The sequence below is a fragment of the Chrysochloris asiatica genome, unplaced genomic scaffold (assembly GCF_000296735.1).
Source record: "Chrysochloris asiatica unplaced genomic scaffold, ChrAsi1.0 scaffold00306, whole genome shotgun sequence".
NCBI lineage: Eukaryota > Metazoa > Chordata > Mammalia > Afrosoricida > Chrysochloridae > Chrysochloris > Chrysochloris asiatica.
Window position 1 is genome coordinate 1723685 of NW_006408824.1, and position 20451 is coordinate 1744135.

The 20451-nt window shown below is 40.5% G+C and overlaps 1 protein-coding gene across 1 annotated transcript in view; it reads right to left on the minus strand.

The window, feature by feature from the left end:
• The window catches only part of SLC2A11 (solute carrier family 2 (facilitated glucose transporter), member 11), a 33483-nt gene extending 22546 nt beyond the window's left edge, over nt 1-10937 (minus strand). Inside the window, exons 1-3 of the mRNA XM_006874935.1 lie at nt 10917-10937; nt 6874-6972; nt 5154-5314 (exon numbers count right to left, since the gene is read on the minus strand). Coding sequence (XP_006874997.1) covers nt 5154-5314; nt 6874-6972; nt 10917-10937 — 281 coding nt within the window. The remainder of the gene's footprint in view (nt 1-5153; nt 5315-6873; nt 6973-10916) is intronic.
• Nucleotides 10938-20451: the final 9514 nt, after the last annotated feature.

A 20451-nucleotide genomic window follows, 5' to 3' on the forward strand; every position in this document is an offset into this window, starting at 1 on the left:
AGGAGAAAGATGAGGCTTTCTGTTCCCATAAAGATTTACAGCCTCAGAAACCCTGTACAGGGTTGCTATAAGTCAGAACCGACTCCATGGCACATAACCACCACTATGGGCAAAGGGACCCCTGGTGTGGCACTGTGGGTTAATGTGCCAGACTGCAAAGCTGTTCAAGCTCACTAACTGCTCCTCAGAAACCCTAAACAGGGTGACTATGGGTCGGAACCAACTTGACAGCACTTCACAACAACAACAATGGGCAAAGAGCCTCAACCAGTTCAAGCTCTGACCCAAGCCATGAGGGATATTGGAGGTTAGAAGTCACAAGTATAAGCAACAACTTTGCAGCCAGTTACAAAAACAAGGAGTAGAAACTCTACAGAAATTCCCAGTCTTTCTGGATAGAAATTTACTGTCTTCCTAACCTTAATTGATTTTGTCTAGTCTTTAGTTTTCTTTTCTCCTGCTATTAAAACAAACAAACATGAAACTCACTTCCATCTAGTCGATTCTGACTCATTGTGACCCTATAGGGCAGGTTAGAACTGGCCCCATAGGGTTTCTGAGGTTGTAAATCTTTATGGAAGCAGCCTGCCTCATCTTTCTTCCACAGAGCAATTGTGGATTCAAACCACCAACCTTGCAATTAGCAACCTATACCTAGCACAGTGTGCAGTCAGGACTTTTTTCTCCTCTAGAGTTAAATTCTCAGTAAGTTTGTGGACTGCAGAATATCAGAGGTTAACCACAGGGCTGCTGAAGAATGCTCATCATCTAGAAATCTGTGCTCAGAAACAATGCCTCCCTTTTACTGACCCTGGAGGCTGTGGCAAGACAATTCTCTAAGTGGTATCCCTTAAGGAGGGAAGAAAACATATAAGAGATGCTTGAATAATGTTAGGGGATGGCATTTGTGGAACTGAATATATAGGAGAAAGGAGTTGATGTATGCTAGTAGGGTAGCATAACAAACTATAGATAACACTGCAAAGAATGGGTATTCCAGACACTTAATTGGGTCCATAAGGAACCTGTACATAGACCAAGAGGCAGTCTTTCAAACAGGACAAGTGGATACTGGTTGTAGCCTTTTACTATACTTATTCAATCTGTATGCTGAGCAAATAACCCAAGAAGCTGGATTGTATGAAAAAGAATGTGGCATTAGAAAAAGAATGTGGGAGACTCATTAACAACCTGTGATATGCAGATAGTATAACCTTGCTGATGATTGAAATACTTACTGATGAAGATCAAAGACGACAGCCTTCAGTATGGATTACACCTCAAAGTAAAGAACACAAAAATCCCCATAATTGGACAAATAAATATCATTTTGCTTGGATACACAATCAATGATCATGGAAGCACTACTCAAGAAATCAAACGGCGTATTCCTTTGGGCAAATCTGCTGCTAAAGACTTCTTTAAAGTGCTGAAGAATAAAGATGTTTCTTTGTGTGCGCTAAAATTGTGCATGACTGGCAAATGCAGAACAGTGTACATACTTTCATTCTCTACATCCACAGGAGACAGCTGGTGAGAGACTAATAATACATCAACATAAATCATCAATTAAATACTAACACAGTGACACCACATTGTCCCAGAGACAGCAGACAATTTTAGCTCTCACACAAAAAATGAGAGATATAGAAGTGTTTAAAGTAAAATGAACTTATAAAACCGAATATAGCGAACCAGAGGTACCAGTTTATAATGAAGACAACTACAAAGGAAAATGAGGAAATAGAATAGATACAGAATTTCCAAATGGCAAAGAAGTCAAACAGATTTCAAGATAAACCAGACTGTTTTAAAGGGGGGAAATTAATAAGTTACATGGTAACTTCAAAGAAAATAAAAAAGAGGAAAATCTTACTTAGTAGACATTAATACAACAGAAATAAAGAAAACCCACAAACAAAATGAATTCCACGCATAAAATTTTAGAACAAAGAAACCAGTTGCATCCCCAAAAGAAATACACATAGCAAAATCACAGCAATAAATCCATACCTACCAATATATACACTAAATTTAAATGGTTTAAATGCACTAATCAAGAGACCAAGAGTAGTGGAATGAATAAGAAAACAGGATCCTTCAATATGCTGTTTACAAGAGACACATCTTACACACAAAGACAGAAAACAACTAAAAATCAAAGGATGGAAAAAAATGTATTAAGCTAATGATAATAAAAAATGGGCAGAAGTGGCAATTTTAGTCCCTGATAAAAAAGAATTTAAGGCAAAAATACAGCATAAGAGACAAAGAAGCACATTATATCATAATTAAAAGAAGCATGTAACGATAATAAATATCTATGTCCCCAATGAAAGAGACTCAAAATATGTAAATCAGATTCTAATAGAACTTAAGAAAGAAACAGACAACTCTACAACAATAGTATGAGATTTTAATACACCACTTTTGATGAAGAACATAACTTCTAGGAAGAAACTCAGTGAAGACATAGAAAACTAAACAACACAATCAACCAACTTGATGTCATAGACATACACAGCACTCACTCCAACAGCACAATATACATTCTTCCATTCTTTTCATGGAATATTCTCCAGAATAGACCATATGTTAGGCCAGAAAGCAAACTTTAATACAATTTAAAATATACTACATAGCATCTTTTCAGATAATAATGCTATAAAATTAGCAATCAACAATAGGATGATCAAGAAAAAAAATCATATGCATGGAAATTGAACAATACCCTGCTTAAAAGCTACTACAGGGTAATGATCAAATAAAACATGAAATAGAAAAAATTCCTTGAGTCAAATGAGAATGAGAGCACAACTTACCAAAACCTTTAGCACACAGCAAAAGCAGTGCTCAGAGGCAATTTATAGAAACAAACACACACATCCAAAAAGAAAATAAAACCAAAATCAACACCTTAACTAAACATCTCCAACAGCAGTAAAAGAGAAATAAAGTGAGCCTACTGCCACCAGAAGAAAAGAAATAATAAAGATTAAAACAGAAATAAATGAAATAGAAAACAGAAACCAATAGAAAGAATCAACAAAACAAAAAGTTGGTTCTTTGAGAGGATTAATAAAATCAACAAACCATTGGCAAATCTTAACAACAGAGGAAAAAAGATATAAAAACAACACAAATAACAAATGATATGGGTGACAGAACCAAAAGAAATAAAAAGGTTTAATAACAAAATATAATGAAGAATTGTACTCCAACAAATTTGAAAACCTAGAACTGGACAAATTTCTAGAAACATAACCTATCTAAACTAACACAGACTTAAGTAGAAATTTTGAACAGGCCTATAACATGAGAAGAAATTGATCAAGTCATGATCAAGTACAGGCCCAGATGTCTTTACTGGTGAATTTTACCAAACATTCAGAGAAGAGTTGTCATTAATTTTTCAAATTATTCCATAATATAGAAAAGGATGAAATTTTTCCAAATTCATTTTATGAAGCAAACATAATTCTGATAACCAAACTATGCAAAGACATCATTGAAACAGAAGAGTGTAGACCAATATCCCTCATGAAAGTAAGTGCAAAAATTCCCAACAAAATCCTAGCAAACAGACTCCAACAATATATCAAAAAAATAATATATCATGACCCAGTGGGATTCATACCAGGTATGCAGGGATGGTTCAATATTATAAAAACAATCAACTTAATCCACCACATAAATAAAACAAAAGAATACAATCATATGATCACATCAATTGATGCAGAAAAGGCATTTGACAAAATACAACACTCATTCCTTATAAAACCACTCAATAAAATAGGAATGGAAGGGAAATTCCTTAACATAATTAAGGGCATATATATAAAAGTCCTGGTGTGACGTTGTGGATTAATGCACCAGACTGAAAAGCCGTTTGAACTGCAAGGTTGGTGGTTCAAGCTCACCAGCTACTCCTCAGAAACCCTACACAGGGTCGCTATGGGTTGAAACCGACTCGACAGCACTTCACAACACAACATACAAAACAACAGTCAACATCACTCTCAATGGTGAGAAACTGAAGTCATTCCCCTTGCAAACAGGAACCCGACAAGGATTCCCTTTATCACCACTCCTGTTCAATATTGTGCTGGAAGTCTTGGACAGAGTTAACAAGCAAGAAAGGGAAATTAAATGCATATAATTGACAAAGAAGAAGCAAAGCTCTATTTGCAGACAATACAATCCTATACTTGGAAAATCCCAAAGGCTCCAAAAGAAAATTATTGGAACTCATCGATAGAACCGGCAAGGTGACAGACAGGGTGGGTAGAAGACAAACATACAGCAATCAGTTGGGTTCCTTTATGCTAATAAAGAGAGTTCTGAAAAGGAAATCAGAAAATCATTACCATTTATAATAGCCACCCAAAAGATGCAATACTTGAGAATAAACCTACCCAGAGAAACAAAAGACCTATATAAAGAAAATTACAAAGCACTACTACAAGAAACAAAAAAAGACCTGCAGAAATGGCAGAATATACCCTGCTCATGGACAAGAAGACTTAACATTGTGAAAATCTTCAGACAACCCAAAGCAATCTATAGATATAATGCTATCCCAGTCCAGATTTCAACAGTGAGATGGTTGACACAAAGGCTGCAACAGTGAGCTCAAACACAGCAACATTTGTAGGGATGGTGCAGGGTCAGGCACTGTTTCATTGTGTTGTACGTCTGGGTAACTATGAGTCTAAAGTGACTTGATAACACTTAACAACAAGGTCAAATAAGGAGTCCTTTGGTAGTGTAGATGGTTAAACATTCAGCCACTAATCCAAAGGTTCATGGTTCAAATCCTCCAAGAGGCTCCTTGATGAGAAAGCTGGTGGTCTACATCTGAATGATCATAGCCACTGAAAACCCTATGGCACAGTTGTACTCTGCACACGTGGCACCACCATGAGTGGAAACACACTTGTCTGTTTTGTAAAATCAAATAGCACTCGTTGGTGGACAACGAACTAGAAACAGGGTGCATTCCTTGGCAAATCCATATGGAGAAGTGACCTTATATGCTGACATTCTAGGCAGAGGAAGAGCTGGGTGGGGAGCAGATGTGGGCCTGGAGTCTGCAGACTCCAGGGTGCCCCCATTATGCGTGTACAGTGCAAGGGCCCACAGGAAGCACTTACCTCCCCAACATGACGGCCATGGGTCCTGCAAAGAGTGCTCCCAAGAGGCCCCCAAGGGAGTACAGAGACACGATGAGCGACCACACGAGCAGAACCAGGTGGTCGGGCAGTGGCTTGCCAGTCCGGGCCTGCCAGGTCTCATTGGTGAACTTCTGAATGTACTGTGGGCAGAAATGCCGGTCAGTTTTCCAGGGAGAGGGCTCCAGATAGGAGCTGTGCCCCCACTGCATTCAGAGTTTCTACAGAGCAGAGCCCCAGGCTGCTGAGCAGACACACCCCTCTTTGGCAGACACTCAGGGCACTGGACTGACTTCTACATGTGCTAGGTCCCCCTTAACCTGGAGTGTTCCATGCTGGCCTTCTAGGTCTTCCTTGGCCACTTCCCAAGGTCCTGGAAGGTGACCTTGCTGACTGGCTTGATTGGACTTGGCCAACGTGGCACTACAGGTTAATGTGCTAGACTGCAAAGTCGTTTGAACTGCAAGGTTGGCGGTTCAAGCTTACCAGCTGCTCCTTGGAAACCCTATACGGGGTCGCTATGGGTTGAAACCGACTGGACAGCACTTAACAACAACAAAAATGGCAAACTCCAGCAGGATATCCAAAGATGCAGGAGATGAATGAGGAGGATTTGTTCACCTGACTCCCTCCTTGTGAGGTCACCTTGGCCAGGCTGTGACCCAGGCCTGGCCAATCTGAGGGATCTGTCTTCCTGGCCACATGATTGATCTAGGGGCAAGCAGCCAATCAGAGTTTTCTAAAGCAGCCAATCAGAGTTTTCCCTGAGATTTCTGCCAGAGTAAACAGGGAAGACTTGTTTGGGTGACTGGCAAGAAATGAATCTGCTGACAGCAACTTGCTTGCCCATGGGGTAGAGGATGGGTGAGACAGGGAAGACAAGTCACCTGTCCTGACCTGGGGCCTGCAGTTCTGCCACTTTATGCTGTGGGCAACTTAACACCTTTCCCAGATTGTGACTTGAAAACTGAAGCCAGTTATAGTAGGTTTCCATTGCTGTGATCAAAGAGGCAGCCTTTCCATGACATATGGACTCGAGGGCTCAAGATGACTCAGAGACATTCAGCAAAAGGCAAATCAACCCACACATGTCCTTCCATGGTGGTGACCACACAAAGGTTGGAGGAGAGGTATTCCCACTGGGGGAAGGCTTCACAACAGTGCAGGTGTTTGTGGTGGTCTATAGGAGGAGACTTTGAGAAAGCACGGGCCATGAATATCTGTATAACTGCACTTAACTTATGTGGGTGGTGGGGTTGGGACATGACAGTGGGCAACAGGTAGATAGGTGATCCCAAGGAGGCCTGGAATTCAGGTGGGTGAGTCTGTCTATAGAACCAGGGAGTCACTGTGTCTCTGGGCAGTGGAACAGCTAGATCAGACTGAAGGAGTCAAGAAGAGAAGAGGCTGAAGGCAGGGAACCAGTGCTGGGTGGCAAGATGAGGGTGAATGGGGCCATGGCAGAGACAATGGGGGATGACTGCATTCTAAGGGCAGTTAGGGAGGAGTGGCATGTGCAGGAGTGCGTGAAGGATCAAGGTGGCCCTTTAGGCCCCTAGGGGGGCATGTCCCTGGGTGGGTGGTGGAGTTAGCACCCGAATCAGGGACACAGGACACACAGGTTGCTTGGAACCTGCTAGACACCCCAGTGGAGATGGATTTGTGGGCTTCCCCAGTCACAGCTGATGCAGAAGATACATACCAAGGTTGGGGCATTGATGATGGAAAGGTTGTAGCCAAACTGGAAGGTCCCTCCAATGCCAGCGGCACAGATGGCCAGGAGCAGGACCCTGCCCCGAACCTGAGGAGAAGGAATAATACAGCGTGACCAATAACAAACTCTATCTCCCTCCCTGGCCTGGAAACTACAGTTAGCAGTGTGGCAATTGATCTGAACCAAGCAATGATGTCTCCACTGCTAAGACCGAGGCCCAGAGAAGCGAAGGTGTTACCTAGGTCACATGGCTGGCCACAACAGAACCCAGACAGCTGCACTATTCTACCCCCATATCAGGGCTCCACCACTTGAGTCCCAAATCAATTTCCACTTCATCCCCATCACCCTCCACACCACCAATTTTGTGAGATGGAGAGCAGCTCTTCCCTGCCTTGCTTGCTGAGCGGCCCTGGGCAGGGCTACTGTCTTTCAGGAAGACAGATCCCTGCACGAGGGTCCCAGTGGGTAAGCCCTCCTCCTGGTAGCTCAGGAGGGGCTGCATCACCCAGCAGGTCCCTTCAACCTCAGCAAAGACATTCTCCAACAGAGCCTCAGGAGTGTGAACTTCCTTCCTCTGCCACTAGCCTGTTTTCAGTGGGAGCTGTGCAGAAGTTACATGAACCTGCAGAAGCCCTCACCCTGAGTCACTTCCTCACCTGGAGCAGGGATAGTTATGTCTGGAGTGCAATAAAGGCTGGAGGCACATGTGTGCCACAAACACCTGGTACAATGTGGGGCAGCGCTTCATCCTATTATAACCTTCATGAAGACAAAACTCCAGTGCCCTACTAGCCCCTCCCATTCAGTTGATATATATTTGTGTGTGTGTGGCTTCATTACAAAACAACACACTCATTAAATTTGTTTTAATTCAATTTATACACAAATGTTTCCACTCCCTCAAAGGCCCAGAAATGAACTGCTTCCCTCAGATATATTCTTAACACAAAGTATCTGATTTTACAAAAAGAAATCAAATCATTGATCTTTTCCTAAGAAACCATACTGCTTGCAACTATCGACCTCTCCCTGTCCAGAACAAAGGAGAGTTAAGGAAATCATCTCCATGACCTTGAAACCACAAGAACTAGATGGTGCTCAGCTCACACTATCAATTGCTCTAAAAGGGAGCACAGTAAAAAGTCCTGGATAGAGTGAAGAAAAATGTGGGACAAAACTCAGAATTATTAAAAACAAAATACTGAACTTACTTACTCGTGTAACTCCTTAAGAGTATAGTCCTTAGGGACCTTTCAAGTCTGAAAATGAACTCACCCCCATTACTCAATTTTCAGTGAAACAATTGTTATTGTTAAGTGCCATCGAGCAGTTCCGACCCATAGAGACCCTGTATAGGGTTTCCTAGGAGTGACTGGTAAGCTTGAACCACCGACCTTGCATTTTAAACAGCTCTGCAGTCTGGCGCATTAATCCACAGCTCCATACCAGGACTCCAGTGAAACAATAGACAGGTCTATAAAGGGAACAAGGAGCTCTAGTAGCGTAGTGATTACAAGGTGGGCTGCTAACCTCAAGATCAGCAGTTCGAAACTACCAGCTGTTCCATAAGACAAAGATGAGGCTTTCTGGTGTGGCCCTGTGGGTTAATGCGCCAGACTGCAAAGCCATTTGAACTGCAAGGTCAGCGGTTCAAGCTCACCAGCTGCTCCTCAGAAACCCTACACAGGATCACTATGGGTCAGAATCAACTCAACAGCATTTAACAACAACAACATCATCATAGTACTAGGGGGAGTCCTGGTGAGGCATTGTGAGTTAATGCGCCAGACTACAAAGTCGTTTGAACTGCAAGTTCAGCTGTTCAAGTTCACCAGCTGCTCCTTGGAAACCTGTGCAGGGTTGCTATGGGTCGGAACCAACTCGACAGCACTTCACAACAACATAGTACTAGGGAGGTATGCACTTCTAGGATAATTAACTATTTGAGATAAAAGGGGCAGCATTTACCAAAGGACAAAGTTCAGAGGGGTTGGAAAAGGAGGAATGAAAATGGGAAACAGGGAAGACGTAGGATAAATGATGTTACATTGAGGGAATTACAATCAATGTTGTTGTTGTTGTTGTGTGCTGTGGAGTCGGTTCCGACTCATAGCAACCCTGTATAGGGTTTCCAAGGCTGTAAATCTTTATGGGAGCAGAAAGCCTCATCTTTCTCCCATGAAACAGCTGGTAGTTTCGAACTGCTGACCTTGTGGTTCACAGCCGGATTCGTAACCACTACGCTAAACAAAATGTGTGTGAATTGTTAAAATGAACTGGCCTGCTCTGTAAACATTCACCCAATGCACAATAAAGAGTTAAAATACAGAAAAATGGAATTTTCCCACAAACCTTTTGAAGCCCCCTGTATATAATATGTTATCAGTGCTACAAAGAGGAATAAGGTAGGAAGTGTTTGGAGAGATTGGTGCTATATTAAATAGGGGGTCAAGAAAGATAGTTTGAGGTGTCCCATGCACTAAGATGTATGAGTGAGGGAATGTGCCTTGCAGGTAGGCATCTGAGCGACATCAGCCAAGCTGTCAGGAGTGTGTGGTGGGGGGAGACCCAGACATGTACAGTGAGGGTTTTTCTTTCAGCAGTCCTCATTTCCTCTGTTTAGAGCTCAGAGGAAATATAGAGGGGATAAGGGTTGAGGAGAAAAGAGGGGGCAGCAGGTCAGAATTACAGGGCTGAGGGGTGGAAGGGCCTGTGGCCTCTTGGGGCGTCTGGCAGCAATGGAAGCAGGGCACTGCTTGGGATGCTCGCTGGGATTGCCTCTGGTCCTGATATGTGATCCAGTGTGACCTCCTGCAACCTGGCCCTGGGGCACATGCACACTTGATGGAACTCATTTGACCCCAAACCTAATTCCATTACATACATACACATGGCATTTGTGTACATGTAACGTCTTCAACAAACGTTCCTTGTGGCTGTGCCTGTGCCCACAACCCTGCCTCTGAAACACCTGGGTAAGATAGGCGTCACAATTCAGCTCTTTCCAGATCTCAGGCAGGGAAGAGCGCCCGGAAGTTCCTCCAGCGTTCAGAGGCAGAGGGTCGGGGAGAGGTCCGGAGACGCGGGTTGCCAGGCCCTTTGAGTCACCAGTCCGTGAGACCTTTGCCTGGTAGGTGGGGTGCTGGCAGGCAGGGGGCGGGTAATTCTGAGGTTGCTATTGTTGTTAGGAGCTGTGGGGTGGATTCTGTTTCATAGCAAAACCATGCACAATAGAAAGAAACACTGTCTGCACCTCCAACCTCACCATCATTGCTTTGCCTGAGCCCATCGCTGCAAGCACTCTATCTTTCCAGGGAAGACGGTGAATGCAGCGCATGCGCATTGCCGTTGCACTGTGCGTTTGCGGTGAAAAGTCAACTTGCGGAAGTAAATGCGCAAGCGTAATAAATTCTGAGGAAGTTCAATAGAGTGAACCTACGTACTCAACAAGTCATAGCAACTCCAAAGGACAAAGTAGAACTGCACCATAGGGTGTCCAAGGTTATAAATCGATCCAGAAGCAGCCTGCCTCATAATTTTCTCTTGGAGTCGCCTGGCGGGTTCCTATCCCAACCTTTTGGTTAGTAGCCAAATGTTTATCCCACTGCATCACCAAGACCTTCTTACCCAAGTGGACTGGCGGCAGAAACCGTTACGCAAGCGCAGTACCACGCCACGAACAGCTGAGGCGCAGACTCACCGAGTGTTAAAGAGGAGGAGTGGAGGGAAGTAGAGGAACCTGGGTCAAATTACATAGGTCGGTGGTCTGGGCCCCTCCTGTTTGTGCTCCCTCCTGCTTTTTCTGGTTCTCTGAGGCTGAGATATCATTTTACCTGAACCCTGCCTGGCCCCAGCTAGTGACTCAGACTCCGCTTCTGACTCCTTACCCCAAATTCCAACGTCTTATTCATGCACTTCCCTATCCAGCTTACTTGTTCCTGAGAGAAGTCCTTGCCCCCCTCCCCAAGATGGCTTCGCTCTCCGCCCAGGGGAAGGTCGGCTTAGCAGGGACAGAAGGGAGGACCTACCAGTCTCTGGAGTGCTCTCATCGGCGGTCCTGCTGAGAGTCGGTCACTGGGCGGATCTATAAGTGTGAGAAAGCACAGCCTAAACTGGATCTGATTAATCTTTATTTCTCAGGGCTCCTCTAGCCCTGCATGGAATCTAGAAGCCGAACAAAGGCCAAACGGAAACAACTGAGTAACCTTCACCCAGCGCTATGGATCCTTCAGAATACATTGATTGCTCATCCTTGGCTTTTGTCTGATTTTTGCTTGTCTGAACTTTCCATAGTTTATAAAACTACTGTGCATTCTTAAAAATATTTATTTTGGGTGAAAACACAGTTTCTAAAATCATGCATTTAAAAATAATTTGTTTGGGGTGAAATACAAATACATAGCAAATGTATTTCATTTGCTCAACAATTTCTACATGGGCAGGTAAATGACGTTGGTTACACAATGATTAACCATCCTTGATTCACATCCATAAACTACCTATCTGTGCTATAGGGTTGCTGTTATCAATCTGATCTAATACAATTTTTTTCCAAAGTGCAATGCTCAAGACAAGTCGCAAAACTATTAGTTTGACGATGTCTTCAGGGGAGAGTTTCAGTTCAAGGTTCAAAATTTCCTCAGAGCAAAAGATTATTTTGGTTCCTACACCTTCAATGGGTCCAGTAAGTCTGAATTGTATAAAAATGTTGAAATTCTGTTTTACATTTTCTCCCTTTAGATGAAGGACTCATCTGTTGAATGCTTGATCAAAATGTTCAGCCTGGCACCATCTAGTAATTCTGGTCTCATGACATAGTGTGCATGTTTAAAGAATAATACAACAAATAAAGCAGTAGCCACAATCATGAGGTATTTGCATGCTTTTTCAGCATCTATTGAGGTAATTAATATGCTTTTCCTCTAGTATGTTTATGAGATCAATGAAATCAATAAATTTTCTAATGGTAAACTATCCTTGAATTCTTATGCTAATGCTACTATCACATTGTTAATTTCAATTGCTAATATTTAGATTTTTTTTTTTTTAAAGAACCATTGCTTCCTGCCCCCCTTAAAAATGTACAGTGCTTTCTGGAAATTCTGGAAAATTCAGACAAGAAAACCTCAAGTCATGAACAATCGTTCTAGTTGAGGGTCCACTTTAATGTATGTCCAGATGATTTCTTCAGCACACTTTCAGCTCTGTGTTTCTATGACACATCTCCTAGTCATTCTTCTTTTGATTTTTCTAGTCAGCATAGTGGAACTCTGGTGTGGTGCTGCAGGATAAGCACTGGATTGCTAACTGCAAGGTTGCGGTTCAAACCCACCAGCCATTCCTCAGAAACTCTATACAGGGTGACTATGAGGTGGAACTGACTCTACAACACTTAACAACAACAACTACAATAATCACCCTGGCAGCATAGTGGGTTAAATGTTGGACTGCTAATTGCAAGGTTAGCAGTTCAAACCCACCAGCTGCCCTCTTGGGAGAAAGAGGAGGAACTCTGCTCCTGTAAAGATTTACAGTCTTGGAAAACCCTGCACAAGGTTTTGTTTTTGTTTTTTGTAATTGACTCACAAGACCATACAGGTTTCTTATGAGGATTGTTGCTGTTGTTGTTGTTGTTGTTGTTGTTGTTGTGTGTCACGGAGTCAGTTCCGACTCATAGCAACCCTGTACAGGGTTTCCAAGGCTGTAAATCTTTACGGGAGCAGAAAGCCTCTTCTTTCTCTCGCGAAAACCTCTTAAAATAAATCAAAAGATGAAACTTCCATCAATATATCTGATTAGGCAGACACACTACATAGACCCTCTACAACAAAGATATGGGAAACCAAATAAAACGGACACAGATGATAATCCTGGAATTATGAACTTCAGAGGAAAGGTTAGTGGATTGAATGCTTACTAGGAGATGAAGCTGAGCAAGGTTGGTGAAAGAAGGAGACTGTCTGGTGAAGAGACGTCCAGCAGATGCGGTGCAACTAACATGAACTTTCGTGAGCAACTTTGAAGACAAAGCGGCCTGGCAGCGCAGATTCACACTGGAGACAAAAGGGTTCAGTTCCTTCTTGTTCCTACATTCCCCTAAAAACCAGAAGTGTAGTCAGTCCCCACCATCATCTAGCCCCACATAGACTCTGTTCACAGGGAGTTCAGAGCCACGTGGTTGTGAGTCACACTAGTGTGAGGTAAGTGCCAGCAGCACTGTTTTGATGCCTGGCTCTGCTCCAGACCTACAAAACCCACAGAGCCTTCAGAACAGCATTAGACTAGCAGGAACCCTCGTAACCAGCCACCTACCCACAGTTACCCTCTGGTCTTGACAGACATTGACACCAACAATGTTAAGGGTCTCCACAAACTACTTACAGATTGGATGCCCTGAACCTAGGCCTACAGGAACTTCATCTATGGCTGGAAATTCAGCTGTCAATTCCTTCTATACCTACCTTGTGAGCTGTTTGGCTGGCAGGACCCCTCCACTCCCAACCTTGGAGTTTTTCCCTCTGGGGGTGACCAACAACTGTACTAGTTTTTCATTGTTGTTGTTTTCCTTTCATTATTTTTCTTTGTTTATTCTTTCTCTACTTTTTCCTTTCCCTCATCTTGATATTTATTTTTCTATTTACACCTTTGCTTTGCTTTGCTTCTGTTTTCCTTTCTCATCTCCCTCTTCTTTTCTTTGTCTTGATTTTTCTTTACTACTCTCTAGTCTCTTTTCATCATTCATTTCTGTGGGTTTTTTATTGTGTATTTTTTATTCTTATTTTCTCTTGTACAGCTCTATTTTCCTGCCCCTCTTTTCTCTTTTTAGTTATTATGTTCTTTTTTTTCCTTGCTGCTGCCTGTTTTTTGTTTTGTTTTCTTCTTTCCTTTATTATATTCTGGTTTTGCTTTGTATTCTTCTGTGTTTGTGTTTTCTAATCTTGGCTTACATGACAGGAGACATTGACCCTGCCCCTACAGCCCAGCCACAACTGTACTGTCTGCATCTCAACCTACTGGGCAATACCAGCTCCTATACCACCTGATCAACAACAGGTATCAGTCAACATCAGCCAAATCCACCCTAAACTAATCTGCAATTACATTGAACTGAAAACAGTGCACACACTTCCATTTTTGAATCACACCCACCAGGAGACAGTGAGAGTCTAAAAACACACCAACATAAAATGATCAATAAAATACAAATTTTGCCAACACCACAATGTCTTACAGACAACAGACAATTTTAATTCACACCAAGAAACAAGAGAGAGTGCCTCATAAATGACCAAGATACAGAGCCAGAAAATGTTTCTGAGGAAGAAAAGGTAATGGACCTACTTGAGAAAGAATTCTAAAGAATGATATTTAGGTAACTTCAAATGATTGACAGAATGAACAAGCAAAGAAAAGAGAATACAGAAAAACTTTAGAAGAATTCAGGAAAACACTACAAAAAAAAGCAAACAAAGTAAATGCATTTTTTTATTTTATTTTATGGCTACTGTGGGGAGGGGGAGACAGGAGGGAATTATTCACAGGCTAGCTAAAGGGTAGACACATATTAACATGGGTGATGAGGCAGGCAATATACAACTAGAGGAAGGTCGGCAGAAGAAAGATGAAGGCAATAGAAGACACAGGAGGACAAGGGTTAAAGGAAATAGAAGTAAATATTGGCAATGGTACAAGAAGGTGACTTCAATCATTGTAATGAAGCAAAGTATATGTTTTGTTGAATGTAAAATTGAAGATCAGTTCTGTAAACCTTCATTCGATTCACAAAAAAACATTTTTTAAATAATAATAAATGCAAAGTTTGAAACAATACAAAACCTGCAAATAGAGATCCAGAAGATTAATAATAAGATTTCAGAAATGAGCAATACATTGAAAGGACAAAGGAGTAGATTTGAATCAATGGAAGTCCAAATTACTGAACTTGAACATAAATCACTCAATGTTAGTAAGCTAGAAGAACAATCAGAAAAAAGAATGAGAAATTCCAAAGAAAGCCTGAGATTTATATGGAACAACATGAAGAAGAATAATTTACAGGGTGATTGAAATTATAGAACAGAAAGAAACAATAAAAAGCACAGAGAAAATTGTCAAAGAGTTGTTGGAAGAAAACTTCCCTACCATCATGAAAGTTGAGAAGATAAGCATTCAAGAAGCTGAATGAACCCCAAAGGCACACATTCCAAAAGAAGAAAGAACCAAAATCAGCACCTTAACCCAACATCTCCAAGAATTAGAAAAAGAGCAGCAAAGTAAGCCTACCAGAAGAAAAGAAATAATAAAGATTAAATCCCAAAAGAAAGTCACTAAAACATAATCAAACTTGCCAAAACCAAAGACAGGGAAAGAATCCTGAGAGCAGTTTTGGAAAAATGAAAAGCTACCTACAAAGGAGAATAAATAAGACTAAGTTCTGATTCCTTAATAGAAACCATGCAGGAAAGCAGTCAATGGGATGACATAACTTTGAAACTCTGAAAGAAAAAAAAAAGGTCAACCAAGATTCATAAACTCAGCAAACCTATCCCTCAAATATGATGGCAGAATTAGGGTATTTCCAGATAAACAGAAATTAAAGGAATTTGTAATAACCAGACCAACTTTACCAAAAATACTAATGGGTGTTCATTGGACTGAGAACCGACAACAACCTGTGATTAACGTATATGAAAATACCACTCAGAACTCAATCCAAATATTGTTGTTGTTGTGTGCTGTAGAGTCGGTTCTGACTCATAGCAACCCTGTACAGGGTTTCCAAGGCTGTTAATCTTTAAGGGAGCAGAAAGCCTCATCTTTCACCCACGGAACAGCTGGTAGTTTTGAACTGCGGACTCTGAGGTTAGCAGCCCAATTCATAACCACTACACTACCAGAGCTCCTTCAATCTACATATAGTTAAAATGAGATAAAACTACAAAACTGAAAATAGGGAACTGTTGCTGTTAAGTGATGTCAAGTTGGTTATGACTCATAGCGACCCTATATACAACAGAACAAACCACCAGCTAGTCCTATGTCATCTTCAAAATTGCTGCTGTGCTTGAGCCCATTGTGCTGCCACTGTGCCAATCCATCTTGTTGGGGGTCTCTCTCTTTTTCTCTGTCCCTCCACTTTACCAAGCATGATGTCCTTCTCTAGGGATTGGTTCTTCCTGATAATATGTCAAAGTTTGAGAGATGAAATCTGACCATCTTGGCTTCTCATGAGCATTCTGGTTGTATTACTTCCAATGCAGATTTGCTTTGCTTTGTTCTTGCAGTTCATGGTACTTTTACTATTCTTCCCCAACACCATAGCTCAAAAGCATCAATTCTTCTACAGTCTTTATTGACTGTCCAACTTTCACATGCATATGAGGCTATTGCAAATACCATGGCTTGGGTCAGGCACACGTTAGTTCTCAAGATGATATCTTTGCTCTTGAACACTTTAAAGAGATATTTTGCTTTCCCTAATGTGATACATTGTTTGATTTTTTTGATGGCTACTTCCATGAGTGTAGATGGTTGATGTGATCAAAATGAAGTCTTTGACAACTTCAATCTTTTCTCCATTTATATGGATGTTGTTTACTGGTCCAGTGGTGAGGATTTTGTTTTCTTTACATTGGGTTGCAACCTATACCTAAGGCTGTGGTCTTTTATCTTCATCAGTATTTTAAGTGTTCTTTGCTTTCAGCAAGCAAGGTTGTACCATCTGCATATTGCAGGTTGTTAACCAGTCTTCCTCTAATCCTGATGTCATGTTCTTCACATAACCCATCTTCTCAGATTATTTGCTCATCATACAGATTGAATAAGTATGGTGAAATAGTACAACCCTGGCCACACCTTTCCTGATTTTCCACCATTAGGTGGCCCCTTGTTCTGTCTGAGTGACTGCCTCTTGGTCTATGTACAGGTTCCTCAAGAGCACAATTAAGTGTTCCAGAATGCTCCTTCTCTGTAATGTTGTCCACAGCTTGTCATGATCCACACAGTTGAAAGCCTTTGCATAGTCAATAAAGCACAGGTAAACATCTTTCTGGTATACTCTGCTTTCAGCTAAGATCCATCTGACATCAGCAATGATATCCTTCATTCCATGTCCTCATCTGAATCTGGCTTGAACTTCTGGCAGTTCCCTGGCAATGCACTGCTGCAGCTATTTTTGAATGATCTTTAGCAAGATTTTACTTGTATGTGATATTAATGATATTGTCTGGTGATTTCAACATTCTGTTGGGTCACCTCTTTTGAGGATGCACACAAATCTGGATCTCTTCCAATCAGTTGGACAGGTAACTGTCTTCCAAATTTCTTGGCATAGATGAGTGAGTGCCTCAAGTGCTCCATCAGAAAATAGGGAACTAGACATTTCCATTTATAATGAAGTCAACTACAAAGCAAAAGAGCTAACAGTGTAGACACAGAACTTACAAATGGTGAGGAAGTCAAATAGATTTTGAGATAAAACAGATTGCTTTAAATGGTGTATAATTTAATAAATTATAGTCACCTCGAAGAAAATCAACATACCTTCACATCAAAATAAAAAGAGGAAAATCAGAAAGATTTAGTAAACATTTACACAACAGAAATGAAAATGAAGAAAATCCCACAAACAAAATGAACTCAATGCAGAAGATTATATAAAACAAAGAAGCCAGTGGCATCACAAAAAACAATGCAAAATGACAGCAATCAATTCATACCTATTGATAATTACACTGAATGTAAATGGATTAAATATACCAATCAAGAGACAGAGTAGCAGAATAGATAAGTAAACAGGATCCTTTAATATACTGCCTACAACAGACACAGCTTACACACAAAGACAAAAGGAGACTAAAAATCAAAAGATGGAAAAAATATATCAAGCAAATGGCAATCAAAACCAAGTAAGAGTGGCAATTTTAATCTCTGATAAAATAGGCTTTTTGTGTGTGTGTGTGTGAATTGAGTGAAAGTTTACAGGGCAGATCATCAGTTTTACATTCAATAAATCATATACTTTGTTTCATTACAATGATTATAATCCCCTCCATGTACCATCAGTTAACAGTATTTCTCTCTATTCATTTTAGTTCTTCTTTTTCTTCTTCTTCTTCTTCTTTTTAACACTCAGGTGTATGTAATAATTTAAACCACCAAAAGACACATTCTGCAAGTCTGCCTCCTGGCCGCCAGCTCTCAGTCCTTCTCTTTCCATGAAACTAGAGTCCTTAGCTGCTCCCTCTCTCCATGTCTCCATCTTTGCCTCCATCTCTGGTGTCGCTGCTTCTCTGGATAAGGTCTCGCATTCCACTTGTGCTCTTCTCCCTTGATGGTCCTAGGGTCCTCTGTTCCTGGACTGTAATATTAACTATTCCCCCGTTTTGGTTACAAAACGTCTACCTTTACACTTGTGACCATTGCAGTTAGTCATTATAACAATTACTCACTATTGAATCATAAGACTCTTATCCCTGGCTCTTTTTACCAGACTCATCTAGGCAAGATGAAAACTATTCAGTGGGAACTCTATCTTCCCCCACACACTCTCAAACTAAACTCCCTCTTGAAACTTTGTAAACCAGTCACTTCATGCATGTTCGCCCATGAAAAATTTCATTTTTCATGGGCTAGAGGGTAGACACATGATGATATCAGTGACAGGGCAGACAATATTCAATAAGAAGGAGATTAGTAGAAGAAAGATAGAGGTAGCAGGAGACACAGGATTGTAATAATTAAGTGAAGAGAGGTAAACACTGTTAACTGTTAGTACATGGAGAAGACTGCAAACATATAATGAAGCAAAGTAAATGATTTGTTCAATGTAAAACTACTCTGTAAACCTTCACTCAATTCACCAAAGACAGGTTTAAAAAAACACAACTCCTTGAATCAAACAAGACAAAAACACAGGATATCCAAGCCTTTGGGACACAGCAAAAGCCATGCTCAGAGGTCTATTATAGCAATAAACACACACATCCAAAAAGACGAAAGAACCAAAATCAACACCTTAACCCAACATCTCCAACAATTACAATAAGAGCAGCAATGTAAGTCTACAACCACCAGAAGAAAAGAAATAATAAAGGTTAGAGCAGAAATAAATGAAATAAAAAACAGAAAAACAAAAGAATCAACAAGACAAGAATTGGTTCTCTGAAGAACTTAGTTAAAATGGACAAATCATTGCAAATGTAACAAAAGAAAAGGAGAAGGTACAAATAACATGAATAAGAAAGAATATGTGTAATGTCACAAGAGAACCAATGGAAATAATAAGGATAATAAGAGAATACTGTGAAGAATTGTATTGCAACAAATTTGAAAATCTAGAAGAAATGGACAAATTTCTAGAAATTTGTCCTTCCTAATCTAACACAGGCTGAAGTAGAAAACTTAAACACTTCTATAACAAAAGAAAAAACTGATCGTCATTAAAAAAAAACAACAAAAAACTCCCAACTGAAAGAGTTTGGGCTTAGATGGCTTTACTCATGAATTCTACTAAACATTCAGAGAAGCATTTACATCAATTCTACTCAAACGATTCCAGAATATACAAAAGGATGAAAAACTCAACTCATTTTATGAAACAATCATAATCTTGATAACAAATTCAGGCAAAGGCATCGCTACAAAAGAAAGTTATAGACTAATATTCCTCATGAACGTAGATAGAAAAGCTTGCAATAAAGTCCTAGCCAATAGAATCCAATAACATATATATATTTTAAAAAAATACATCATGACCAGGTGGGATTCATACCAGATATGAAATGACGTTTCAATATTAGAAAAACAATCAATGTAATTCACTAAATAAATAACAAAGGAAGAAAATCACATGATCATATCAATTGATGCAAAAAAGGCATTTGACAAAATCCAACACCCATTCCTGATAAAAACACTCAACAAAATAGGAATGTAAGGGAAATTTCTCAACACAAATAAGGGCATAGCTATAAAACCAATGAATGAAAAGAAACTGAAAACATTCCCATTGTGAACAAGAACCAAACAAGGATGCCTTTTATTACCATTTTCAATTTTGTGATGGAATTCTTAGCCAGAGCTATAAAGCAATAAAGGAATATTAAAGGCAACCAAAATTGGTAAAGAAGAAATAAAACTCTATTTGCAATGAGCTCAAACATAACAATTGTAAGGATGGCACAGGACCCGATAGCGTTTTGTTCTGCTGTACATGGGGTCAGACTGGCTTGACAGCACCTAAAAACAACAACATGACCCTATACATGGAAAGACTCAGCCAGAAAATTATTGGAACTCATTGAAAGATTCAGCAATGTGACAGGGTTCAAGAACAACATATAAAAATCAGTTGTGGTCCTTTACACTACTAAAGGAGATCTGAAAAGGAAGAAAGGAAAACAATACCATTTACTATAGTCATACAAAAGATTAAATACTTGAGAATCAACTAACCAGACAAACAAAAGACCTATTATATAAGGAAAACTACAAAACTCTAAAACAAGAAATGGAAGAATATACCATGCTCGTGGATAGGAAGAATTAACATTATGAAAATGT